The sequence below is a fragment of the Eublepharis macularius genome, chromosome 9 (assembly GCF_028583425.1).
Source record: "Eublepharis macularius isolate TG4126 chromosome 9, MPM_Emac_v1.0, whole genome shotgun sequence".
NCBI lineage: Eukaryota > Metazoa > Chordata > Lepidosauria > Squamata > Eublepharidae > Eublepharis > Eublepharis macularius.
In genome coordinates, this window is record NC_072798.1 from 6,902,843 (window position 1) to 6,930,012 (window position 27,170).

Below are 27,170 nucleotides of genomic sequence, written 5' to 3' on the forward strand. Positions count from 1 at the left end.
GGCAAAAAGAACCCTCATTTTTTAAAAAAAGAAAGGTAGAATGTGAAATAAATAAATAAAAATAAAACTGGAAGTTTCGGGTGGAAGTTACCTGAGATTCTTTTTAAACTGGAGGCGCAGAGGGAACACTCCGCATACCTTGTAGGTGTTCTGCCACTAAGCTACAAGCCTGCCTGGTCTTTACTTGCATAGATGATTCCCCTCTTAGATTCCACCCACCCCCCCGCCCTTTACAATGTACATGTTACAGGCAGAATTTAAAACCGTTTTTGACGAGGTGATGCCAACATGGGGGGAAGCTTTCCCCATTTGAATTATGGCCTGCCAAGCCGTTGTCGAAAATACAGGAGCCAAGTTAGGAATTAAAAAAAAAGTTGGGTATCCCACCGCTGACAACACATGCAGCCTGAAGTCCACCAGCAATAACAGATGCAGCGTCAAGACAGGTTTATGAAAACAGTTAAGAAACCCTTGACATGATTTAACCCTTCTGTTCATGTTTCGTCCCTTTCTCTTGCTGAGAAGTAAACCAGACGTTCCTTCCAACTACGTTTCTTTGCCCCTCTTCAGGGCTTGAATTACACAGGCCCCAACTCTCCTCCGCTCTCTACTTTTTCTGATTGCCTTAGTGACTTTTTAATTAGGCTACAAGAAGATGTAATTTAGCCACAATTCACTAAGGGCCTCCCCCACTCTGCGCCCCATAATTTGAATGAAGCCCCTCGTCCTTGTCATATCCAGATCAACACCGTTCATGAACCAGCTGTGCTGTGCATTGCTTCAACTTGTAGTGAACATCAATGAGTTGGGAAAGTTAAAGAGGATTCTGTACTCCCATCCCTGAGCCATTTCTTCACATGAATCTGGGTAGAGGTGGGTGGGTGCTACCCTTTCCGCTTGGGCCATGTCTCCCCATAGAGTTAAGCGTTATTTTCCTTGAGAATGCAGGGTAGAACAGAACTCTGGGATAACCCCAGGTAGTCTCCTGGGGACGGCATGTCCCTTTCCCTGGGGCTGCTAAGCGACGAGTCTCTCTGTGTGAGATGCCTCAGTGCGTGTTCGTCAAGTGTAGGGAAACACAATGTTAGCCGGGAAGGGTAGTTTTAAAAGACAGAGCTGGCGGAGATCGCTCCACAGAGAGTTTGTTAATTTCATCTTCACCTCCCTGAATGCTCTGTCAGTTTCATCTCTCCAGTCTAAAACTGCCTGGGATCACAACCAGAGGGCAGCGAGGAATGAAAATGGGCTGTAGCTGCCCTCCAATGCTGGACTTGGATCCAGAGAGGTTATAGTGGGCTGAAGTTTCCCTTCTGGCATTTCACAGCCCCTTTGCACAGCTCCAGTGTATAGCAAAGCCTTTGCCCTTGCGCCAGCTCCGTCTTTTTAAACTACCCTTCCCGGCTTACGTTGCATCTCCCAACACTTGTTCTTCAAGTGTCAGATGTCTCCTGTAGAGAGAGACTATATCAATGATCTCCTTCACAGCCTCGGTACCTCCTCTGCATCCACAACTGTACTCGGCTTCCGTAGAGCTCCCTCTGCTGGCCATTTCTCAATTCATGTGCTCTAAGCAGGGTTGAAAATCGAGGGGGGGGGCGGGTTGCTCAGGAAAATGAGATCTAAGCTCTCCCTTCCCATCGTCTTGAGAGGAAGTGCCGGTTACCTGGGTGCAGGGCAAGGAATAAAGATAGCACTTGCCTTCTGTCAAAAGTGGGTCATAGGAGAAACCGATCAATTTCCACGTTGCTATTTATATCAGTCTTGACGGCTCAGGTACAGCCTCTGCAAACCTCAACCAATGCAAGACGCCACAGATTCTGGGCTGCTGCCATGTCCCAAATGCTTTTTGGGTGCAGCGGGGGCTTCGGTCGTCCTATCTGCCAGCTCCAAAGAACTCAACAGAGGACTCTGTGCAGGGGTCAGCGGCCTGCTGCTTCCTTCCACCAGTTCCTTGGAGCTATGTCCAAAGCTGATGTGGCTGTCCCAACTCTCTGGAAGTGGCAACAACCAGGATCGCCCTACCCAATTCTCCTTCCACCATTTGGGTGGTAGAAAAGAAGTGGTTGGTTACGTCCTGCAGAAGCGGAAAACTGTCTGCATTTAACATCTAGGCACACTAGTCCTCCAGATTCATAAAAGAAAAGCAGTTGAGGGGGGTAAACTAGGAAAGGCAAGAAGTGGGTCTAAAATGAAATGCCAGACGCCAAATCAAAGCTGCCTTGGACAATGTCAAATATGCGGGTGCAATGCCAAATCTGTTGCCATCACAGCAAATGCCCATAAATGGCGGGTTAAACCTTGAGTGCGGAAAGAGCTAAAGACTGGACCACTGCCCAGTAAGCCACCCTGTAGGTTAGGTGAAAGAAAGAGGGTGTATTTTTTTAAATTGCCTCCTAAAACCAAAAGGAAACTGCAGGCCTGATTCATTTTGTGCTGTGGAAGGAAAAGGGGGCAGGCGAAGGGAAATCCTCAGGGGCAAACCCCCAAGAGGGGTTCTGCTTTGCTTGGATCACCTACACGATTAAAGTTTTTTGTATCCACACAGCCCTTGCTGTTAGCCTTTTGTACTATGCAAGCTGAGAGAGGGGCTGTCCCACTGTCTATTCCCCACTTGGGGGTAGTGGATGGACAGTGGGAAAATTTCGCTGTGAATGAAATTCCCCTTCTACTCCAAGATTCTAGAAGAGAGACTCGAAAAGGCCAATTTCCCTGCCCTTCTGCCCTCCCCTTCACTATCAGATTATCTCAATGCTCTATGCCTCCCAGAGGATGCTCGGTCCTCCTGAAGACTATTTTTTCTGCACATTTATCAGGCCTCCCAAATATGTGGAAATCTCAGATTTTTGAGCAGGTGACCTGGTTTTGTGGCTTCCACAGTTGGCACGAGTCATTCACTTTTTAAATAGGAACAAGGTGGGGACCTGTGAGGAATTGGGGAGAAGCATCGCCAGGCTCAGCTGTCAGAAGGGTTGGGGGCAGAGGGCATGGTGAGGGGGTGTCATAGCAAGTGTAAAGTTTTTACTTTCAGGGAAAACCTGGAAGTGATGGTGGGGAGCTCTAGGATCACCAGAGAACCTCTCATCGTGTTCATGCCAGCACCATTAAAAAAATTCCCACTGATGCTGCTTGAAGCGGTGACAGGCTAGCGTAGTGGTGAAGTGGTTGGGCTGCAAATCAGCACTGTGTTGGTTCGAATCCTACTCCTGCCATGAGCTCAGCAGGTGACCTTAGGTAAGTGGTTGGGCTGCGAATCTGCACCTTGCTGGCTCGACTCCCATTCCTGCCGTGTGCTCTGCAGGTGGCCTTGGGTAAGTGGTTGGGTTGCGAATCTGCACTCTGCTAGCTCGACTCCCATTCCTACCATGTGCTCTGCAGGTGGCCTTGGGTAAGCGGTTGGGCTGCGAATCTGCATTCTGCCGGTTTGATTCCCATGACTGCCATGAGCTCAGTCATCAGCCTTGGGAAGCCCCTCCTCTCAGCCCAGCTCCCCAGCTGTATTGTGGGGATAATAATAACAGTGACCTTGTTCACCATTCTGAGTATGGCACTAATCTGTCTAGAAGAGCAGTATATAAGTACAGTTGTTGTTGTTGTTGTTGTTGTTGTTATTGTTGCTGTTATTCATAGTAGTAGTAGTAGCAGTAGTAACAACAGCTCAGAGCGAAGGATTCCCTCTCCGAACTGGGACCTTGATAACCGTATGTGTGTGTGGGGGGGGGGGGACATTAGAAACAATGTAGAAATCTCGAATGCACCCCATAAAACTCCGCCTCCTGGAGCAGGCCAATTCCACATTTTTATCCCTGACTCTCATCTGTTCTCAGCCTTTTGTACTTCCAGGCGCATGCTCAGTCCTCATCAGGAAACTCCTACCCCCCCCCCCCACACACACACTTTCTTTTGGATCATTTACACAATAGAATCTATGGAGAGTTATTTGAACCTAAACCCATAAACCAGAATACCCGCGGGACCGCCTCTCCCTGTATGTACCCCGGAGAGCACTAAGATCAGCAAATAAGAACGTACTGGTGGTCCCTGGCCCCAGGGAGGCTCGGCTGGCCTCGACCAGGGCCAGGGCCTTTTCAATCCTGGCCCCATCCTGGTGGAACTCACTGTCAGAGGACACCCGCCAAGACTTCATATCTTTTTGGCAGACCTGTAAGACAGACATGTTCCACCAGGCATACGGTTGAGGCCAGTCTTTGATTGTTTTAGGAGCCTTCCTACCAGTCTCCTGCCAGGGGGGCTATGAAATCATCTGCCCCCCCTACAAGAGAAGTCGGTGGAATACTATTAACTGTGCCCCCCCCTTTGGTTTACCTTATGACTGGGGAAATTGGAGGGGGCCACCATCTGAGATGTTGTTCCATATGTATTTTGTGGTTTGGGGATTTTAAAATCTATTTATATGTTTTAATGCGTACTGAGCATTTTATTGTACCCCTCCCTGAGCCCATTCGCGGGGAGGGCAGGCTAAAAATCAAATCAATCAATAACTAAAAATAAATAGAGGGGAGTAACTTGACAGCGGGTGTGATGCAACAGTTAGAGTGTCAGTCAGTTCATTTAGGATCTGGGAGCCCCAAGTTTGAATCCCCCCATTCTGCCATGGAAGCTCGTTGGGTGACCTTGGGCCAGTCACAGATTCTCAGCCTAACCTACCTCGCAGGGTTGTTGTGAGGAAAAAATGGAGGAGAGGAGAAGGATGTCAGCTTCTTTGTGCCCCTACTGAAGAGAGCATAAAGGAAGTAAATAAAATAATAAATAAATGCATAAGATTGTACTGAGAGTCCTTTTATTAGGGCATTCCTGGGCAGTCCCCCCAAGTATGTGGACTTCCCTTCTTTGTCTGGAGGGAGCGTGGACTTCGTGCTTTTCTGCTTGACAGGGAGAGATCTCAGATCTCGGAAGCTAGGCAGAATCAGTACTTGGAAGGGGGACCAATGAGGAAGACTCTGCAGAGGAAGGCACTGGCCAACCCCCTCTGCTTCTCACTTGCCTTGAAAGCCCCTTGCTGGGGTCGCCATAAGTCGGCTGCACCTTGATGGCACATGCACATACACAGGAGGTTTTTGAGAGCAGTATTTCCTGGGATCAGTTTCCTTGTCGGGAAGAGTACCAAAGGCTTACGGTACCTTTCCCAATAAGCTGTTTCTTTACAAAACACAGGAGCAGATGGGGGTGTTAGGCTAAGGGCTGAGTGCGTGGGGGATGTTTGTGTTTCCATTTCAGCCCCAAACAAGAGGCTTTGGGGATCTGTGGTGATGAGAAGCACAAGTTCCTGTTAGTCAGCCCGCCGGCCGAGGATCTGTAAGCCAGGCACGTTCCTTGCTTGGCTCTGGACAGGGCTATAAAATTGCATCTTTCCTGCTCAGGTGAAAGGCCAAGATCTGCAAACGAAAAGGGGGAAGGAAAGGAAAATCCAGCTCTCATTTCCCTCTCCTGCTCTTTGAGGCTGAGAATGTGGAGGCTGAACAGTCAAAGGGCAGGGAGAGAGTTTGATTTGGAGCTGAGATAAATTTCCTGAAACACTTAGCCAGCACGTGTCTTTCTTACGCGCTCTGCCTAGGACAGGCACTCACACAATTCTAGGAGTTCATCTCTTACAGGCGAGGTGAACAGGGCCACTGCGTGAGTCTTTGGCCCTGTTCAGATGTTACAGGGAATGCCTCTGTATCTTGCATGTTAAGAAAGTGCCAACGTGCATTCAAGTTACAAACGAAACCAGGAACCATTGCCTAAATAAATATGGGGTTTATATCACGCATTCAGCTGTACGTGCGTTGAATGCAAGGTGAGAATTGCTCAGTTCACATAGAGAGAAAAATCAAGTGCACACTGTACACGGATTGCATGTGCATTCCTTGTGACATGTGAATGTGGCTTCTTGGCTACCAAGGGTGCATTCCGCACATGGGTAATTCGTTAAGAACACAATTTGCTGGATACCTTCAGGCTTCAAGCCTCTTTCAACTCTAAGATGTAGCCTACCGGCTACTGGGGCTACACCCACCCAAACCAGAGGCCAGGACGCTCAGTCAATGCTGCTTGGAGAAATCACTGGATTGCCCACTTGGCTGTGGAGGCAGCTCTAGAATTCAGAGAAGGCCCCAGGTCACCCAGTGAGGTTCCATGGCAGAATATGGATTTAAGGTCCTAGTCTGACACTCTAACCTCTATACACAACACTGCCTTTTGTGGGGTGGCTGCTGTTGAACAGGAGCAAGCAGCCGAGCCTGGGTGAGTCATGCAAGTCGGGTGGTAGCAAGTTGCCTGGTGGTTGCTGGTGGCCCTGGCCCCCATGAGTTCTCCCTCAAAGACAAAACAGCCCTGGAAAGGGCCTGCCCTCTCCCCCTGCCTTTTACTGACAGTAACTAAGCCCGGAACCCTTACAAAACTTTTGGGGTTGCATAGCAACAGCCACTGATGGCATCTTAAATCCATAGGCACTCCTTTGATCATAGAATCATAGAATCATGGAATCATAGAATCATAGGTTTGGAAGCGGACCTCCAGGGTCATCTAGTAAAACCCCCTGCACAGTGCAGGAAATTCACAACTGCCTCCCCCTCCCCCCCCCCCACACCCAATGACTCTTGTTCCGTTCTCAGAAGATGGCAAAACACCTCCAGGACTGGCCTAGTGAAAATTGTTACCTGACCCCAAGGTGACAATCGACCTTATCCTGGGCATATCAGAAGGGGCCATGAGAACTAAGCACTGATGTACCCCTTCCCGCCCTCCCTCTCACGATCTGCTCAGGTTCACAGAATCAGCATTGCTGTCAGATGGCCATGTAGCCTCTGCTTAAAAACCTCCAAAGAAGGAGAGCCCACCACATCCTGAAGCCTGTTCCATTGAGAGTCCACTTTTTGGGGGGGGTTACTCCCCCCCACTCCTTTTTAAAGATTTCAGATTTTTCAGCAAACCTGGTGCAATTTTTTTCAGATTTGTAGAAAAAACTGTCTTGTTCGTTCATGCCTCCAATCTCCAAGTTTAAGTATCCTCAGATTTGTCTGGGTTGAGAGCAGCGGTCTGCAACGTTTCCGGTTTTGATTCCTAGCTCTCGGCTTGGTCTAAGCTGCAAGCGCATGATGTCATAGTCACATGAGAGGAAGGAGAAGGAGCTCGAGTTGTGGCTTCACTTGCATTAAGTCCAAGACAGTGAGCAGTAGATCAAAAAAGTTGGGGATGAGAAGCATAAGCTGAGCATGGGGTCAGAGCCATGGAGAAAGCCTCTCCAACACTGAATGCCCTTGCCTCATCTTCCCACTGCTTGTGGGGCAAGGCATGGCTTAGTAGGAAAGCATTGGCTTTGCGTGCAAGAGGTCCCAAGATCAATCCACATCATCTCCGATAAATAGGACTGGGTAATAGTTGTTGTGAAAGAGCTTCCCTCGAGACCCTGGAGGCCCACTGCCAGTCAGACTAGACCTTGATAGCACAAGGGTCTGACTCAATACAAGGCACCTTTGGGTGATCTTGTTGTCTTCCCAACTTGCGTGGGGTGTGGCGCTCTTGCTTTCCCACACATACGCACTAGCAGCAGGTCCTTCCGAGTAAGCAAAAATTGCAGCTCTGTTAGGACTTGCAAGCTAGCTGATGGGACTCCACGACCCAACGGAGACTCATGTGCTGAAGGCCACTGACTGACGATCGATTGATCGATCAATTGATCGATTGACCAACCAACCAACCAACCAACCAACCAACCAACCAACCAACCAACCAACCAACCAACCAACCAACCAACCCTTACGGACAGATAGACAGACAGAGATATGAGAGTCTCTCCGTCCGCAGTGCCGGCGCCTCCATTGAGGCAACCTTGGCGATCACCTCCAGTGCTGAGGTGCCAAAGGGGGCGCCAGGGCCGGGGGCGGGGGTGTGCCCTGTGGAGATGGTGGAGGCAGCGTGCGGGCAGCTGACCAGGAGGGATAGGAAGCTGCCTGTGCACTGCCTCAGCTGCCTGCCATGCCTGGCCCGCAGCTACTGCAGCCTCCCAGCTCTCCCATGCTGTTGCTGCCACCAATACGCGCCCCAAGCCGGGAGCAGCAGCTGCAGTCAGGCATCCAGGGCGGCGCCTGGAGCAACGGAGCGGGAGGGCTGGGACGACGCATGTGTGCCTCCCTAGCCACCCGCCGTGCCTGGCTGGGCTGGCAGCCTCTCAGCCCTCCTGCCCAGCCGCCCTGCAGTCCAGGTGTGCATGCACGCATGCGCGCAAGGGGGCAGGAGCAGTCCTGAAGCTGCCCTCCCCCCCAGCCTCAGGCGCCAGAAAATTTGGCGCTGGCCCTGTCCATCCATCATGCCTGAACTGATCTAACTCCCTTATTGTTAGATGAGAAAGTGGCCCCCCCTTACCCTGTTTGCTATCTGGAGAATACAGTTGTCTGTCCCTGAGGCTGCAGGAGTTAGCCAGGCTTATTAAGAGGGAAAGCAATGGCTAAGGGGGGAGCTCTCCAGGAGGGGCTGTTGCCCACAGCACAAGGCAAAGTGGAGCAGCCTGGGGAAAGGACGTGTCCGTGGGTGTCTCATCACTTGCTAGTTAGAGGAGTCATCTCCCTGGTTTGTTTTTAATCTATTCAGCTCACACGCTTCATCCTCCCACAGTCGTTCGGCTTTTAACTTTTGTCTCTCATGCGAATCGTATTTCTCTTGCGGGTATTGGCACTGGCTGCTGCATGGCCGTAAATGCATGGCTTTTCCTGGCAAGGCACAGAATTTGGATCTTCAGCCTCCAGGAGGGTGACATCTTTGTGACATCAAACAATAACAAGACAAGACCACCACCCCCCTCCAAGTTTCATAAGGTATAGGATGTGGACTTCAACATGGCCAGTTCAAGGTATTTTGTCACTTGGGGAGCTTGGCCAGAAAAGTGTCCCGGGGTGTCAAACCTGCAATATAGGAAATTGAACGTATGAAACTGCCTTATATGAACCAGTTGATTGGGCTATGGGTTTCCAAAGGGGTGCCAAGCCTGGCCTGGCCTGGCAACCAGTGGGAGAGTACATGGGGTGGGAACACAGGGCCATCAGCAATGGTGTGATGTCGCTTCTGGGGGAAAAGGCAGTGACATCACTCTTCTCTAGGAATTGCCAAGAACTTTATAGTTTTTACCATAGACTTTCTGGCAATTCCTAGAGAGAACTGATGACACATCCTTGTTTTCCCTGGAAGTGCTATCAGTGCTCTTTAGGAATTGTCACCGGACCACTGGCTTTCAGTCACCTACCTGTTGCCCAAGAAGATCCTTTTCAGTCCTTGGGTATGATCTCTTGACATCACATTAATCACCTGGCAACTCGTGGGTGAGAATTATTCCTCTGCATAACCCTTGACAATCTGCCCAATTTGCTGACGTCCACCTAAAAGTCCCTTCTTCCCAGAATATTCCTGGAGGTTCTTTCTCCTTTTCTGTCTTTCCTAGCATTTTCTAGGGCTCATATTGTTCACTTGAGATGAGCGTGCAATTTTCCTTTGGCATTTGCTCCGAGACCAAAGGTTTCTATCCCACGCTGAGGCCACTTGCATTTTATTCTCACAAACCTCGGGAGAGTGAACATTCTGAATTCTCTCCGAGTAAGGAGCGCACGCAGGGAAAGTTAATGGGATATTGGTTTGTAGTGATGAACGGGCTATATTGCTGGAGTCCGGGCATCTCATGCTCCCAAGCACATCTGCTTGCACATCTTAAGAGAACCTCTTTCTTCTATGGATTCTGTCCGAAACAGACACCCCTGCCTGGATAACTTCACTGCTGACCAGAATCAGCAGGTGGCTGTCTTCCTATCTGTTATGATCAAAGGACTACAATCTGCACCGTGGCCTTTGAAATTCACAAGAGTAGCCATGCTAGATATGATTCATGGTCCATCTAGTCCGGCATCCTGTTTTCCATACTGGCCAGTGAGATGCCCCAAGAATTCTGCCTCTCAACCTGGAAATGCCATTCTAATATCATGGCTAATAGCTGGAAATAGACCTGTGTCTATCTATATATGTCTGACCCCCCCCCCCTTCAATCCATCTGAGACAGTGGCCATCACAAGTCAACAAGTCATTGTGTGAACTAACTTTTTGTCACTCTATGGCATACTGGCATGCTTTCATTTAACAAATAACAACAACAACTGTGCTTATGTACAGCTCTTCTAGATACATTAGTGCCCCACTTAGAACAGTGAACAATGTTAGTGTTATTATTATCTCCGCAATACAGCTGGACAGCTGGGGCTAAGCGGAGTGGCTTACTCAAAGCCACCTGCTGAGCTCATGGCAGTAGTGGGATTTGAACCAGCGGGGTACTGATTTACAACCCAACCACTTACCCAAGGCCATCAGCTAAGCTCATGGCAGTAATGGGATCCAAGCTGGCAGAGTGCTGATTCCCAGTCCAGCTACTTAACCACTATACTGCAGCATGGTTTGGTGTGCCCTACTTTTGTGGGTTCTCTAGTACTTTTACATGTGCACCAGGAGTGGTTATTAACAATTAAAGCATGTCAACCATAATAATAGAGCAGGAAGTGAGAAGAACAGCGGAAAAGGCTGTCCTCGATGAACAAACAAAATGTATTCAAGCTCTTCTGAAGTATTCAGAGGAAAGGGTCAGGGCAGATTTCCTAAGGGAGGATGATGCAGAGCTCCAGGGGAAACCACCAAGAAGGCCCTGCTATAGCTAGAACCCAGTTTGACGTAGTGGTTGAGAGTGCAGGGCTCTAATCTGGAGAGCCGGGTTTGATTCCCCACTCCTACGCCTGAAGCCAGCTGGGTGACCTTGGGTCAGTCACAGCCCTCTCAGAGCTCTCTCAGCCCCACCCAACTCACAGGGTGATTTTCATGAGGATAACTTGTTTGCAAGTGCCTGAGAGCCAAGCTATAAGAGATGAATTATACGAGGAGGAGCATGTGAAGGGAGTCCCAATGTTAGCTGGGAAGCTGAGTTTTAAAAGAGATCAGAAGACTGTCAGTTTCCCCTCTCTACAGAGACAGGGAGATCCCTGCTCAGAGGGTTTGTTAAATTCCTCTTTGCCGCCCAAAGGCTCTGTCAGTTTCACCTCCCCTTCTAAGAGGCCAAGAGGAAATTAGCAAACCCTCTAAGCCTGGATCTCTCTGGCTCTGTAGAGAGGGAAAATTAACAAAACCTTCTGATCTCTTTTAAAACCCAGCTTCCCGGCTAACTCCCTTCACGTGCTCCTCCTCGTGTAATCTGTCTCTTGGAGCTTGGCTCTGATTTGTTGACCAACTCTTTGTTTGTGGTTCATTGACAGGTTACTTCACCATATTCCTTCCTAACAAGTGCAATACATCACAATTCACTTTTTGTGTGTTTTGTGTTCTCACATGGCCAAATGACTTTTTACTCCCCCTCCGTCCTTGCTAACACTGCTGATCCACTTGGAAGGGAATTGTTTAAATTGCCAGATTGCTCACAGATCATATAAATCAGTTGTAAATGCAGTGTCCTACCATTCAGTGTTTGTCTAAGTAGTCCTCTTAGTGCAATTAATGGCTGCCGGTGTGTTTGGATTGAAAATGTTTTTTGCGCATATGTAGTTTGGAAAAACAATACCAGGGCAAACCTGTTGGGCCGGCATTTTGAGTCATTTGGTGTTAAAACAAATAGATCCAATGATGGGCTTGGGTCAGATTGTCATTGTCAAACATAGTAAGTTCAACCATGGGGAACGTTTACCACAAAAATTGTGGCATCTCTACCCGGGTCCCAAACCAAGGAAGACTCCAAAGGCTAAAGCCATTGAATTTGGCCTGAAAATGTATAACATTGTCTGTTTCTATCCCCATTTCCACCTGAAAAGTCTGTGATAGATTCAGGAGGGACAAAAGATTCAAGTCAGACTTTTGCTACACCCCGAGATGGTTATGATAGTCAGAATTTTTTTTTTTAAAGGGAACTAAGCAAATTCATGGAGGGTTGGTTTAGCCACAGCTCTTTGCCGTGATGAGAGGATGCAGCTGCCGTTCCATTGAGTTCCTGCAAAGGACCAAAACGGAAAGCTTCAAACAGAACTCTGATACATTCAATGTGAATTACTACTTACCTTGTGGTTTTCCTTGGAAGCGCTACACCGGTTGGACTTCTGTACAAACCAATGATATCATATATAGATGGGATATTTTTGTATATTGTGATTTAGTATTTATGGCATATCATATTTATTGAACATTTATTGAGTCATATTATGCACTTGAGCACTGTGCACTTTATATTTAAAACACAGTAAAATTATTCTCATTTAGAGAAGGAGAATTATGATGATTGCTCTGGTTATTTCTCCGGTTATTTCTTTGCCAGTCTTCAGCAGTTGTGATCTGGAGGCAGCCCCTTGCTGGTGTTTGCGTGATAAGAGAATGCACCTGCCATGTTCCAAGAAAGGGTACCTCTAACTACCAGCGGGATTTGAGTCCCGTGGCACCTTAGAGGACAACAAGACGTTCAGGGTATAAGCTGTTGAGTTTCAAAGCTCCCTTCTTCAGGAAAGAGAACTTTGTATTGTCGAAGGCTTTCACGGCCGGAGAACGATGGTTGTTGTGGATTTTCCGGGCTGTATAGCCACGGTCTTGGCAGTGTAGTTCCTGACGTTTCGCCAGCAGCTGTGACTGGCATCTTCAGAGGTGTAGCACCAAAAGACAGAGATCTCTCAGTGTCAAAGTGTGGAGAAGAGGTTGGCAGGTAATTTATATCTACTCAGGAAGGTGGGTTTGGGCTGAGTCATCCTGTAAGAGTTTCCCAGGGTGTGGAATGCTAATGGAGGGAGGCTTCACTGTACCCACCTCAGGAACTACAATGCCAAGACCACGGCTATACAGCCCGGAAAATCCACAACAACCAAAGAGAACTTTGACTCTCAAAAGCTTAGATCCTGAAAATCTTGTTGGTCTCTAAGGTGCCACTGGACTCAAATCCTGCTGTTCCATTGCAGACCAACACAGCTGCCTATCAGACTCTTCTAAACACCTGTTCTTGCGGCTAAAGACTGAGAAAGGCTGGCTACCTTCATGCCTTGCTTGTAGACATCTTGGAAGCATCTACTTTTAGAAATGAGACGCTGGATTTTGGGTCTGATCCAGGAAGAGTTCTTATTTCTGTCCGCCATGAACTTCACCTGACTTCATTGTTATTCCTGTTAAACCTCAGGCAAGATATCCTTACTTGGAAAGTGAAGGCTTCAAAGTTTAGGAGGGGTGGGGCCACCTAACTTTCATGTTTAAGCTTCAGTGTAGCTTTTAATAGGGTCAATATTGCTGCTAATGCTGGAAGAGTCTGATTGAAGCTGCCTTTTGAATGTTCGGTACGTTTGCTTTGTAGTGGGGGATAATTAGCACACTGCGGGAGCTGTCTTTTGGCATTAACCTCCTGTCCTGTCATGGGTACGAGATTGTGCCATCCTTGCCAAGGAAATGTTAACTTGTTCATTGACAGCAGCAATCTCTAAACATCAGGTGCAGTCAGCAAGGGCATAAAGAGTCCTTGGTGGGGGTTCTCCCAGCTTTAGATGCTTCTTCCCTTGGAGGTCTTTAATCTGTTGTGGTTTTATCATGTCCTTTCTCCAAGTAGCTTGGGGGACTTCCTTCCTCCTCCATTTTATCCCCACAGCAACTCTGTAGGGTAATAGATCCAGAGGAGTTGGCCGTGTTAGTCTGTAGTCGCAAAATAGCAAAGGGTCCAGTAGCACCTTTAAGACTAACCAACTTTATTGTAGCACTAGAAACAAAGCCCATTGTGCAAATGAATACAACAGGCTCTAGAAAGCTGGGGCTGGGGAGGGCTGGGGGGTCTGGGAAGGGCTGGCAGGTGGAGGGGCAAGTGGGGTCTGGGGAGGGTTGGCAGGTGGAGGGGCAAGAGGGGTCTGGGGAGAGCTGAGAGGCAAGAGGGGTCTGGGGACAGCTGAGAGGCAGGAGGGGTCTGGGGAGGGCTGGCAGGTAGAGGGGCAAGGGGGGTCTGGGGAGGGCTGAGAGGCAGGAAGGGTCTGGGGAGGATTGGCAGGTGGAGGGGCAAGGGGGGTCTGGGGAGAGCTGAGAGGCAGGAGGGGTCTGGGGAGGATTGGCAGGTGGAGGGGCAAGAGGGATTTGGAGAGGGCTGAGACTCAGTGGGGATCTGGGGATGGCTTGCAGGTGGAGGGTCAAGGGGATCTGGGGAGGGCTGAGAGGCAGGAGGGGTCTGGGGGGATTGGCAGTTGGAGGGACAAGAGGGGTTTGGGGAGGGCTGAGACGCAGGGGGTGACTTGCCTGTAACCGGCACGGCGCGGCTCCGGCACAGCTCTGAGGGTGGCGGGCACTTCGCCTCCACCCTGTGGCTCCAGCGGGGCCCCGAGAGCAGTGGACGCTTCACCTCTGTCCCGCCGCCCCAGCATAGAGACTTTTGAGCTGAACAGAGAAAGACTTCTGAACTGGATGCTGGAGAGGAGAGTCTGATTTGAGCCCTAGTTGAGAGGAATCAAGGATTGACAGTTTCGAGATTCAGCCATGACAGAGAGCAGTTTAACACAGATGGGAGAACTGGGGGAAAGTTGGCAAGGAAGTTTGGGAAGTTGGGGCAAACTCCCATTTGGGCCAAAGAAAGGGAACAGATCTTCTAGTGAGGGGAGAATTTCCCTACCCAGTCAAACAGGGAGTTATTTCTGAAGAGTGAAGAGATTCCTGGCCTGGTGTGGCCAGAAACAAGACGAGTACTGGCATTTCAAGAGAGAAGGGGTTTAAGTATTGGAAAGAGGGTACCAGCCTTCTGGAAACCAAAAAGAGGAAGAGAGTACTCAAAGTGTACTAGAGTGTTTGGGAAAACACTGGCATAAAAGCCTTTCAACATAAAGATTGAAGTAACTGTGAAGAGTTTAAGAAACTCTCATTAGTCTGAAAAATTAGGCCTTGTACTGATTTTACCTCAGAGTTTATAATGATTTACCTCAGAAATTTTCAACCCTGATTTCACCTGACCTGTCCCCTCTATGTTAAATAAAATATTTTGTTATTTTTGAATTTAAAACGCCTCTATTGCTATTTAAGTTGTTTAAATCTACAAGGGGGATGTCATAGCACGTCTACTTTGGTTGTCAGAAACATTTTTCCTTCTAAGTCTGATCAACTCCTAATTCTTTCTTATGGGAAGTCAGTAATACCTCCAACAGGCCCTGACTGCAGGCCCCTAGCTAAAAATATGAGGTTGGGGCAACAGACCGTCGTGACGTGAGCAGGTAATGGAATGGAATAGAGACAAAGTGTTAGGCAAAGGCCGGGGCAAGTCAGCTCTGAAAATGATGTGGGTACTGCCACTCCCATCTCCAGGCAGGGTCATGGCTAGGTGCAAGCCCCCAGTATAAATGCCACCCCCCTGGAAGATGGTGGCATGGACCACACCTCTACACCACAGCCCAGCGTGGCAGAGATGATGGCAGTATTCTGAAGAGAACAGTGAGGCGTCATGTTTGGGGGTCAGGAGGCAGTGGGATTTTGTTGGAGTGACCAAAGCAATGTTTTGGGAGGCAGGGCTAGGGTTCCCAGTCCCCCGCTGGGGTTGGGGGATCCCCCGCTCCCACCATCCCCCTGCCCCAGTTACTTGGCCGGCAGGGGGAATGCGCCTCCCAGGGTGTGCTCCTGGGCTGCGGGGCACACTCCTGGCCCAAATTGGGCCTGAATTGGCCCAGATCAGGCTGCTGCGGACTGCAGATGTGCTCTCCTGCTCTGCAGCGGCCTGATCTGGGCCAAATTGATCAGAGCCAAATCTGCCCGGATTGGGCCTCTGTAGAGCGGGGGAGCACTCCCGTGTTTGACAGAGGCCTGATCCAGCCCAAATTGTCCTGATCCAGGCCTGGATTGGCCCAGATCAGGCCCTAATTGGCCCAATTCGGCCCCCTATGGAGCACGGGAGTGCTCCCAGGGTGGCCCTTGGCTCGTGTGATGATGTGTCTTACCGGAAGGCCAGGAGCATGCAAGCCAACCCAGAGAAGACCAGGAAGGTGCCAGGCCTCCTATCTCCCACCCGGGGTGGGGGGTGGGGGTGGGGGGGTTGGAGGACCTGTCAACCCTAGGCAGGACCCTGGTTGGCCACCCCATACGTACAGGCCTGCCTGAGCCTTTATAGGCCTTTCTGTTTTGGGACTGCATCACTCAGTAGTGATTTGAGCAGTGCTACTTTCGGAGAATGTCATTTTGGGCACATGTCCATCCTGTGCTGTGTCAGCCACATTGACTTCCAGTTCAGTTCCGGATCCAGTTCATAGTGTTGGTTTTAATGTTTAATGTCCTTTACACACTGGCATCTCCATACCTGCAGGACCGCCTCTCATACTATGTCCCGTGCAGGACCTTGTGCTCTGCAGGTAAGCAGTGTCAGATAAGCCCCAGCATATTTGCCATGTGTTAAATGTCTTACTGTGTCTGTCTTGCCAGCTGGATTAATATGTCTCTGAGATCATGCAGAGTAAAACCTATTTTGCTGAAGGACTGCTAGTTGTTTATCTTGCAGGTGTTTTGGTAACGGTTTCCTGGCAGGCCTGAGAAAGTGACCTTGAAGTACAGCAGAGACTGCACCGAACTTCTAAGAGACTGAGCAATGCTCATCCTTGCCGTCCTCCCTTCCTCCCATGCTCTGCGAACCAAAATCCAAATGGACTTTCTTCCTCACTAGGAACTAGGGGGAGCAGGGACTTTGCCCTATAATTAGACTTGCTTTGCCATCCAGAGCCATTCCAGCCAATGACTATCTTGATACTGGTATTTCTCTTCAATAAAGTAACTTTAACTCAAACACCTGAGTGATGCAGTGAAATGCTTGGGGATATATCTGGCAAGACCTGACAAGCAGCTCCTGGTGGTCCCCGGCCCACGGGACATTCATCTGACCTTGACCAAGGCCAGGGCCAGGACCTTTTTGGCCCTGGCTCCAGCCTGGTGGAACACTCTCCTGATTGAGATATAGGCCCTGGGGGACCTGTTACAGTTCCACAGGGCTTGCAAATCGGAGATGTTCTACTGGGCCTTTGGTTGAGACCCAGCAAATTGTCCCCTTCGTGTTTGCCATGTCCCATGCTCCACCAGCGGCCACCCTGGGCTATGCTGCAGCTATGTACATGAGGGTTTTTTTTAGATATTTATTATAACCTGAGCTGATCATGGCCCCAATTGTTTGTATTGTTTTAATGTTTTTTTAGATATGTATATGGTTTTGATTGCATAATATATGTTGTTAACTGCCCTTACATTCATGGGGAGGGCAGGGTATAAATTTGATTAAACAAACAAACTAACAAACAAATAAATGTCTCCAGCACTGTGCAGCTTCTGCATGATGCTTGCCCAATGGGAGATGCACTCCTAGTAGTAAGCACAACTGAACTTTTGGTCATTTTTCTTATGAACCTTATAGAATTCTTTCCCTGGGAAAGTTTGCTCTTAGCCATCTTTGCTGACCTTCAAATATTGTCCCCAAACTGTTCTCTACAGTATTCAGTATTTTGCATGCATCTTTTTGACAGAGGTTGTCTCTTAGCTTAATTACAAAGTTTGTTATGTTGTTGCTTTGGGGTTAGGGGGCAGTGGGATGTTGGGGGGTGATTGAAGGTCTGGGCAGTCTGTGGGCAACCTCATAGCTATAGATGATTTATGTTCTTGTATGTTGACTTTAATTTTGCTGTGGAATATAAAATCTTTTGTGAATAGAATGCATACATAGTGGATATGAGAAAAACTCTAATTCTGCATTGCATGCCTCGGTATATCCTTGAAATATAGAGTGGGAAGGGTTCCCCAAGTTTCATCTAGTCCAACCCCCTGCATAATGCAGGAAATTCACAGCTATTTCCCCCACTGTCCCCTGCTGTATGCCCAGAGGAATGAATATTTCTTAGTTTGTCCCAGGACAGCTCAAACAACTTTTGAATGACTTTATACTGTTGCTGTGGATATCATTGAAGAAAGGGAAGCCAAAATGAAAGTGGAACTTCTTTCCATCTCTCCTCTAGTTTTTGGTACTGACCTCTTGGTTTGTTTCTCTTTTCTCAGGTGCACCAGGAAAGAGCAATGTGAACGGTCAAATGAGCCTCGGAGGTTCGCCTCGGAGATGAAGCAGTGCGTCCGGCTCACCGTGCACCCCAACAACATCTCGGTCTCCCAGTATAACGTGCTGGTAAGGATGGAGGCATTTTCTTTTTCCCTGCAGACACTTCAAACCCCTTTCACATCTCTCTTCCCGAGACACTTCTGTCCCTTTTATTTATTATTTTATTTTATATAGATTTATATCCTGCCTTTCTGCCCTCCTCAGGGCCACCGAGGTGGCTAACAGATTTAAAACATGTCTTAAATACCATGAGAACAGGTGGGGAAATTATTCAAAAAAATAGAAGCAAAGATAAAATATTCATACAAAAACATTAAAAAAACAATTAAAACAGGTCAGGAAGGAGGGATAGCGGAGGGAACGCCAGACAAAGCAAGAAGTCTTCACCCACTGGCAGAAGAGGGCAACAGAAGGGGAGAGGTGATTCTCCCTAAGGAGAGAATTCCAAAGTTTTAATGTGACGTCACACATCCTATGCTGTACCAATGCTTTGATGACACAGTTGGCCCGCTTCGGTGGATCTCTTGTCAAACCCTATGCTGAGTTAGGTGTCCCTGGGCTCATTGGATTCATTGGTGTTTCAGCACGTCTAAGACTGTGCGCAATCAGGGCTTTTTTCCAGCAGGAACATTGTGGGACGGAGTTCCGGCACCTCTCGTGCCCGGTGGCCCCACCCCCTTGTCTCCAGACAGAGATCAGTTCCCCTGGAGGAAATGGCCGTTTTGTAAGGGGGCCCGTGTGTGTTTCTCCCTCAATTCCCTCTTGAGAATTCCACCACCTCTTTTCCCAGAAAAAAAAGCCTTGTGTGCAGTGTTGCTATAAGGTTCTTTAGCATCATCATGGAGTGTAGAAAGGCTGTTTAACTGAAATTTTGGGCTCAAAGTGGGTGGGACAGGAAAGGTGTAGGACAGATGGCCCTGGAAATCTTTCATGAGGAAGAAAAGCCTTCAATGGAGAGTTGGTGTCTCACAGCCCCAGTGGAAGGGACAAAACTCCCACATTTTGTGATATCCATACAAAGTAAATTGCAGCTCACTCAACCTCAATTTGCCACGGGATCATGCAGAGAAGGGGGAGGGGGTAATACCCTTTGATCTCTACTGTTTCATAGATCCAGAGGAGTTAGCCATATTAGTCTGTAGTAGCAAAACAGCAAAGAGTCCATTAGCACCTTTAAGACTAACCAACTTTATTGTAGCATAACTTTCGAGAGCCACAGCTCTTTGTCAGATGTTTAAACTGAGTTCTCTGCTTCATTTGCATTTTAAAGGAGAAAAGGCATGTCTTTTAAACACAGACTTTTCCCCATTCACATACAAATAAAAAAATGTATAGAGTCCAGATCTGAACATGAAACTGAATCCAGTTTGAATCTCGCACAACCCCAAGGCAAATTGAGGCAGCATTCTCCTGCCATTTGTATTTTCTAGATGGACCAAGAGAATGCTCCTCTCCTCTGAGTCCTGAACTGTGCTTGTGTACATCTTGCAGGGAATAAAATGACGTAGTGATGGGATAGGCTTACCATCTTTTATGGCCGCAGAGAGACATTCATGAAGTTGTTGTTTGGTTAAAATCTTAATACCAATCAGCAGATCATTGTTCACATTTTCAATCTCTTTTTCACCTACACGATGATTACTAAGCTTCAGGATTTCATGTTTTCTGCATCCTGCACCTATACCATGTCATGATGGGCTTATGGGCCATGAGTTCAAGACAGCTGGATACCTTGGGAGATATAGTTTCTATTGGAATAGGTAAGGTAAAGGTAGTCCCCTGTGCAAGCACCGAGTCATTACTGACCCATGGGGGGACTTCGCATCACGACGTTTCTTGGCAGACTTTTTATGGGGTTTGCTATTGCCTTCCCCATTCTATTGGAATATTCATTGTTTAATACTTTTCCAGTGATCTTGGGGATTGTGATGGGGCTTCTGAAAGGAGAGCAATCTCCCTGCCCCCCAACCCACAGCCGGTAGAAAATACTTAAGATAGATGCAAAAATACTTAAGATAGATGCTGCTACCCTTTCAGATGGACTTGTTCAACAACCCTATGAGATAGATTAAGCTGAGACAGAATGACTGGCCATGGTCACCCTTTTATGAGCATTACAGTTGAGTGAGGACTTAAACCTGGATCTCTCCATTCCCAGTCCAAAACTACTAGTCTAACCACTGTTCCAAATACTGTTCCAAACAGCAGTTCTGTGAGGCACTGGCCACATAAGGTTGGTAAAATTGTGAAAAGGGAAAGCTTAAGCCCCATCTTCCATCTGAATTTGGGATTTCCCCATAGCTGTTTTAAAACCACAAACCTGGGAGCTGCTTCACAGGGCTGCCGGACTCTGCTGTAGCTTGGCCCTTAGTTGCTATGCTTCAGAAGGTGTCATTAGATCGATCCCTGTTGGGCTCCTCCAGTATAGAAGTGGATGCCTGAAGTCAATAAAAGTTGGCATTTTGAGTGTGCAATATGTTGCCTGTGGCCAAGCCAGCCCTATCGCTAGACAAGGTCAGCCAGATGGCCTCTGGCCACCAGTAAAGGACAGTAACATGTCCAAAACATAGCATAATATTCTAGTTTATGTCCGTGTGCGTTTTCTGCCTCAGGCGCCGCAATGTCTTCGGCCGTTCTTGGCCTGCAGGGCTTTGCATCTGGGTCAAATCTGCTTTTGCATCAGCCTTCATATAGTGTTTACATTTCTGTTGCCTTTGGATAGTGTTGAGATCTGAGAGCATTTTTAAAAACTGTATGTTATCCTCCCATGTTTATGTTTTTTCCCCCTTTTAGTTCCTAGTGATGCGTTAGGTTTGTACTTAGGGATACAAAGAGATCAGAGGAAATTGTTGCAGGTCTTTGACTGCATTGACTGGGTGTCGGTTTCAGGAGTGCCATTTCCACAGTGGGGGTGGGAGATCTACTTCCTACTCCCATGTGCAGACCCCTGCAGTGTATATGTCATTTTCAGTAAATAATAATGATAACAACATTTGATTTACTGCCCTTCAGGACAACTTAATGCCCCACTCAGAGTGGTTTACAAAATGTGTTGTTATTATCTTCACAACAATCACCCTGTGAGGTGAGTGGGTGGGGCTGAGAGAGCTCCTAGAAGCTGTGACTGACCCAAGGTCACCCAGCTAGCTTCAAGCGGAGGAGTGGGGAATCAAACCTGGTTCTCCGGATTAGAGTCCTGCCGCTCTTAACCACTACACCAAACTGTCTCTCTGGAAGTGACGTAGGGTAGCTCTACAAATTGCTGGAAACTTTATGATTTTACCACAGAGTTTCTGGTTGGTCCTAGAGCTACCTATGTCACTACCTTTTTTCAAACCAGAATTGACATGACACCACAGCACACATTGGTTAAGTGGTTGAGCTGCGAATCAGCACTCTGCTGGTTCGAATCCCGGTGCAGTCGTTAGCTCAGTAGGCGGTCTTGGGTAAGCCGCTCCTCTCAGCTCCCCAGTTGCATTGTCGGGATAATAATAAAACTGACTTTGTTCACCGCTCTGAGTGAGGCACTAATCTGTCTAGAAGAATGGTATATAAACAATTATTATTAATATCCCTGCCAACACCCCTCTTGCTGATCGCCACTTGTCAGGCACTACAATTCTAATTGGTTTGTGGGGTATTGCGGGGTATCTCACCTTTCCTAGGAATCCATATCATTTAGTTGCAGGGAAATAAGAGGAAAAAATAACCCTAGAGGATTTTTTAAATTAAAAATGAGAATTTCCTTCCTTCTGCTAATTCCCTTGCATGTTTGCAGAAAAAGTTCTTCAGAATGTATTGCAGATTTTGTCCAATGAAGCCTGGAGGTTAAATTAAAACTTACCTGAAGTTTACAAAGATCAGTTTCAGTGAATAAGGTTAAAAAAAATAGAAATGGAGAAACCAAAGTAAAAGTACACTTTAATAGCTTCAATGAAATATATTCAACAATAAGCAACGCAACAGAAAGAACCCAGTTTCTCCAAAGCTAAATAGCCGATAAACCAACATATACAAAAGTATATGGATCTAGCAATATGGCAAGTATTTATCGCTTAACTAGTTCATCAAGAACATGCGTTCGTCACATACTCCATTTATCCAAAACACCAAACACGTTTCAGCTTTTACCTCATTCAAGTGTAAATGTACTGCATATTATTACAAGCCACAACTTATCTCAAGCTGGTTAAGTACAAATGACATCAAGCAAGTACTATAAAACCATAGATTTGCAAATATCCTATTGAACTGTGGACAAAAATAAAAGCAAAGTGAAGAGAAAAAGCTCATTAAATGAAAACATAAAAACAATCAATTACCATTCAAATCATTGTGAACTATTATGCACAGTGATCAAAAAGACGTACTCACATTTCATAGACGCCTCCTCACGAGAAGATAATGTTGCAAACTTGCAACCAGCCTGCAAGTTAAAGGGATTCTTGAAGTCTGCATTTGCATGCTAGGACTTTGAAGGTTTCTTGAGGCCTCGTATCTACGTATATTAAGGAAGGAGCCTCAAAAATATAATAGCAAACACCTTAAAAACAAGATTTAGAAAATTAAAAAAGAGAGATCTAAGAAAAGTGATAGCGGGCACTCAACCCAAAGTTGGCTGAAAACGCTGACCGTTAACTGTGATAGCAGGCTGCAGATGATGAAGGTGTCATGTCTCTAGCCCTTACATCTATGTCATTGTTCGAGGGGATACTAACTGCCAATACGGTGTTACTGACTGATTTCATATTGCAAATGCTATGTACATCCAGGGGTCATTTCGTAGAAAAAGAGCTGGAGGAACTCATTAGCATAACTCATTAGCATATGCCACGCCTCTTGCCATCACCAGAAGTGTGTCATTAGTATTACTGATTTGTATATGCCACACCCCCTGACATCACCTATCCTGGCTGCTTTGGACCCAATCCTGGACATTCAGGGCCGAAATTGGGCATAAAATGGCAAAAAGGGGCTGAAAATGGCTGAAAAGGGGCCCAGAATGGTCAGGATCTGGCCGCTGATGAGCGGGAGAGTGATCCACCACCCATCAGAGGCTCGATCCAGGTCGTTTCGGCCCCAATCTAGGCCAAAATGGGCTCAAAATGGCCGAGAGTCAGGTGGGCAGGGCCACCTGACATGTGACCTGTTTGGGGAACTGCCGGAACTGCATTCCTGTGCGTTCCCCCTCAAAATGAGCCCTGTGTACATCACTGTTTGATTTCATAGTGCAAAGACTAAGTGCCTCACTTTTGTTTCTCCCTCTCACAGCCTGAGAACACAGCTGGGAGAGCTGGGGGTAATCTATTTCTTTGAAGCTCACTGAGGGCCAAGCTATAAGTGATGCCTGACACAGGTTGGACACTTGTCAGCTTCCCTCAAGTTTTGATGGGAAATACAGGCGTCCTGGTCTTGCAGCTTGGCTCTCCGACTGCTGTCCAATGGACTTTTCAACTGTCACTTGCCCAACATTCCGCCAAGCTGCCTACATTTCCCATCAAAACTTGAGGGAAGCTGACAAGGGTCCAACCTGTGTCATTTGTCACTTTTAGTTTGGCCCTGAAATGACCTTGTAGTGTCTGAAATGTTACAGTTCTCTATATCTTGTCTAGGTAATGTATAAACTCCAGAAAAGTTTCCCAGACTTCTTCCCGCTCAAACTTGTGGGTCAGAAGGGAGGGGAATGTTTGAGTATTTAGATCTGTGCTTTCCTCAAGCCTTTATTCCTTTCAAGGAAGTTGTACTGCTCAGATGCATCCTTGCTTCTAAGTAAACTTATGGACCTGTGCATATGGAAAAGATCTGATTCTGGAGTATAAGTCATTTCACCAAGGACCTGTGTCTTGCTGTAATGATCCAGGGATCTCTCTGCCATATCCTGTCATCCATAGTCCGACAGAAGGTCTTTCTCCGATAGTAAGGTGCTGGGGAGCTGGGCTTGGCATGTTCCTACTGATGGCCTAAAACCCCTTCTCGTGAACACTAAAGCGAACCCTAGAACCTTGGATTGTCATGTGAATGCAGGCAAGAATGGGGGGGGGGGGAAATTGCATCTCATATGGAGGCCTTAGATTCTCGTGAATCTAAAGGGCGGTTCCTGCACCTTTTCTGTTTGTATCTGAAATTTATATAAACTGAGTTTATATCATGAGCAGAATCGAGTGGTAAAAGACTTCCTGGAATGGAACATTTCAGGTTGCGGATATGGAAGGAGTTGCATGTCTGAATTCTCCGTCTGGGAGAAAAATATTCTTTGCTCGTAGAAAACGAGTGAGTCAAGTAGAAGACTTTGAACTGTTCTGCTCTGTACCCCCCCCCCTCCAAGGGAAGCCTTGGAAAAAGTGCAAAGCCCTACATGCAATGGTAAATACCACATTCCGTGAACATATACAGTAAAGACAGTCCTTCAGTGGCAACGTCTGCTTGGCATGCAGAACGTCCCAGGTTCAGTCTAAAATATCTCCAGTAAAAGGGTCTCGGGGGTTGAGAAAGACCCCAGTCTGAAGTTCATCAGAGTGTTTGGCAGTCAGACAATCCTGAGCCAGAAAGCCTGGCTTTATACCATACATTTTACTCTCACCCAGGGCTTTTTTTCTGGGAAACGAGGTGGTGGAACTCAGGACCGCACAATGACGTCACTTTGGGTCAGCTGGAACAAGAGAAGAGTTTTTTAAAGTTTAAATCACCCTCGGTGAAAATGGTCACATGGCTGGTGGCCCCGCCCCCTGATCTCCAGACAGAGGGGAGTTTAGATTGCCCTCCACGCCGCTGAGTGCTAAGCAGCGCGGAGGGCCATCTAAACTCCCCTCTGTCTGGAGATCAGGGGGCGGGGCCACCGGCCATGTGACCATTTTGAAGAGGTGCCGGAACTCTGTTCCACTGCATTCCGGCTGAAAAAAAGCCCTGCTCTTACCCCCTTGAGGGACACAGGAGTCCTTCTGACATGAGCCAGGAGGAGCAGATACCATAGAGGCTTTTTTCCGTTTTTCCGATGCTTGCCAAAGTCCATAATGAGACTCCTTTGCACACAGGACCCTGTTGGTGCCAGAGCACGCCCTCTACTGATGATGCTAGGAGTGGAGGCGTAAAGAGAGCTAGATGGGAGCGCTACAGTTTCTCTGTAGTCCACAGAGGGCCTCCTGTGAGTAACTAGTTACCTTCCTCAGAAAAGTCTGGGGCTGGCGAGCCTCGAGTCTATATGTCACACTCCAAGGACTGCCCACGTTGCATGAGCGATGCGGCGCACACCACCACCACCCCCAGGCAAAACCTCCCTAGCACGGCGCTAAGTCAGCAGTGACAGTCCCTGCATTGCCACACATCACTTCGGGTTGACATATGCATTCCCTCCCCTCTGTTCGGATTGTGCTTTCTGTTGAAGGAGGTCCTTTATCAAAGAGGCATTTGTCCAACTTCTCCAGTGTAATCCTCTCCTCCCTTGCCACCTCTCGTTCCTCATGTTTCTCTGATTCTCCTACCTTCTTTTTTTCTCTTGCAGCTGGTTTTGGAGACTTACAATGCCCCTGAGCTATCAGCTGGTGTCAACTGTACTTTCGAAGACCTGTCAGAAATGGATGGCTTCGTGATGGGGAATAAGATTCGGTGTTACTCCCCAGCGGCTAAAGAAGTGCCAAAGATCATCACAGAGAATGGTGAGAGTTTTGCTTTGGTTGGGAATCACCTTAGACTGTTTTTTGAGAGCAAAGGATTTCTTTGGGACTTAAAAGCAACGTTGATGGACTATGAGGCAGTGGCAGCCCTGGGGCGAGTGTGCATGTTGTCTTTGTCAGCCTGCAGCCTGGGCATAGCTGCACATGGCACTTATGCACCTGAACTGCAGCTCTTGGCTGCACACAGGGACTGCACAGGTTCCTGCTCTGTGGAAGGAGGGGAGGTATACCTCACCCTTGTGCACTCTCTACCACTCGAAGGCCTGCTCAACCTATCACAGTCCCTGCACCCTCCTCCTACTTCCAGCCTTCCACAGCTTCCACCCTCCTCACCTCCTCGCCTCCTCTTGGCTGGCTCTTCCTTCTCTCCTTCCTCTCTCTAGTTTTTCCTCCTCCCATCCTTTTTCTCAATCTCCTCAATTCCTCCTTGCTCCTACACAACCCACCTCCTAACTCACCACCCCACCTTGTGGGTGACCTTCCCTTATATCACTTCACCCATTCCTTGCTCCACCTGCCAGCCACACCCCCAGCCCTCTAGCCATGGCCCTGGCTGCCCTAGGCAGCCACACCTGTGCTTGCTTTGCTGCCTGCTCTGGGCAGCCACACCTGCGCCTTCTTTGCTGGCTGCAGGGCTTTCTCTGCTGATTGCCTCAGGCAGCCCTGCCTGTGGTTGCTTTGCTCCCAGCCTCACCTGGTCCTTGCTAATCCCTTCTAGCCTGCCTGCAGGTTGAGGTACGGCCCTGTTCTGCCTTTCCTCCACTGCCGGTAAGGTGGCTGCTGTCTGGCTGTCCCTGCTTCTTGTGCCCTCTCCCTCTGGTCGGGTCCCTTCCTTGTTGTCCTCCCCCTCCCTGCCTGGGTTCTTAGCCTCCCACTGGTGGATGGGGCTAGCTGGCTTCCACCTGCCCCGTCTGACCCTCTGAGGCTTAGGTGCTTATTTCCCTCCTTCTCTTGCTGGTGGGAGCTGGACCTGGATGTCCATTGTGGAGACTGGGTAGCTGTCTCTTGGCTGTCTCCTGTCCCCTCATCCTGGTAAGTCCAGGGGCTGAGCCTCAGACCCCAGACAGTCATCTCCTCTGGGACGACAGAGGAAATCCAGTTTCTACAACTACAACATACATAGTGTTAGAAGCATATTCCTTTGTATGTTTCCTCTGGCCAGCCAAAACTAGTCCACAGAAAAGCATTTTAATTCTAGGAGTTGGTAAAACCTTTTAGACCAATTCCATAGAGTAATTTCTTACTACTAAAAAGAAATGGGGGATGGGAAAGCAGTATAGCCCAATCTCGTCAGATCTCAGAGGCTAAGTAGGGTCAGCCCTGGTCAGAACTTGGATGGGAGACCACCAGGGAAGACTGGGGTTGATATTCAGAGGAATGGAAAACCACTTCTGCTCCTCACTTGCCATGAAAATCCC

The 27,170-nt window shown here is 48.0% G+C and overlaps 1 protein-coding gene across 1 annotated transcript in view; it reads left to right on the forward strand.

The window, feature by feature from the left end:
* PLXNA4 (plexin A4) overlaps positions 1 to 27,170 on the forward strand; it is a 749,270-nt gene that overhangs the window by 501,243 nt on the left and 220,857 nt on the right. Inside the window, exons 6-7 of the mRNA XM_054988198.1 lie at positions 18,025 to 18,148; positions 25,581 to 25,734. Coding sequence (XP_054844173.1) covers positions 18,025 to 18,148; positions 25,581 to 25,734 — 278 coding nt within the window. The remainder of the gene's footprint in view (positions 1 to 18,024; positions 18,149 to 25,580; positions 25,735 to 27,170) is intronic.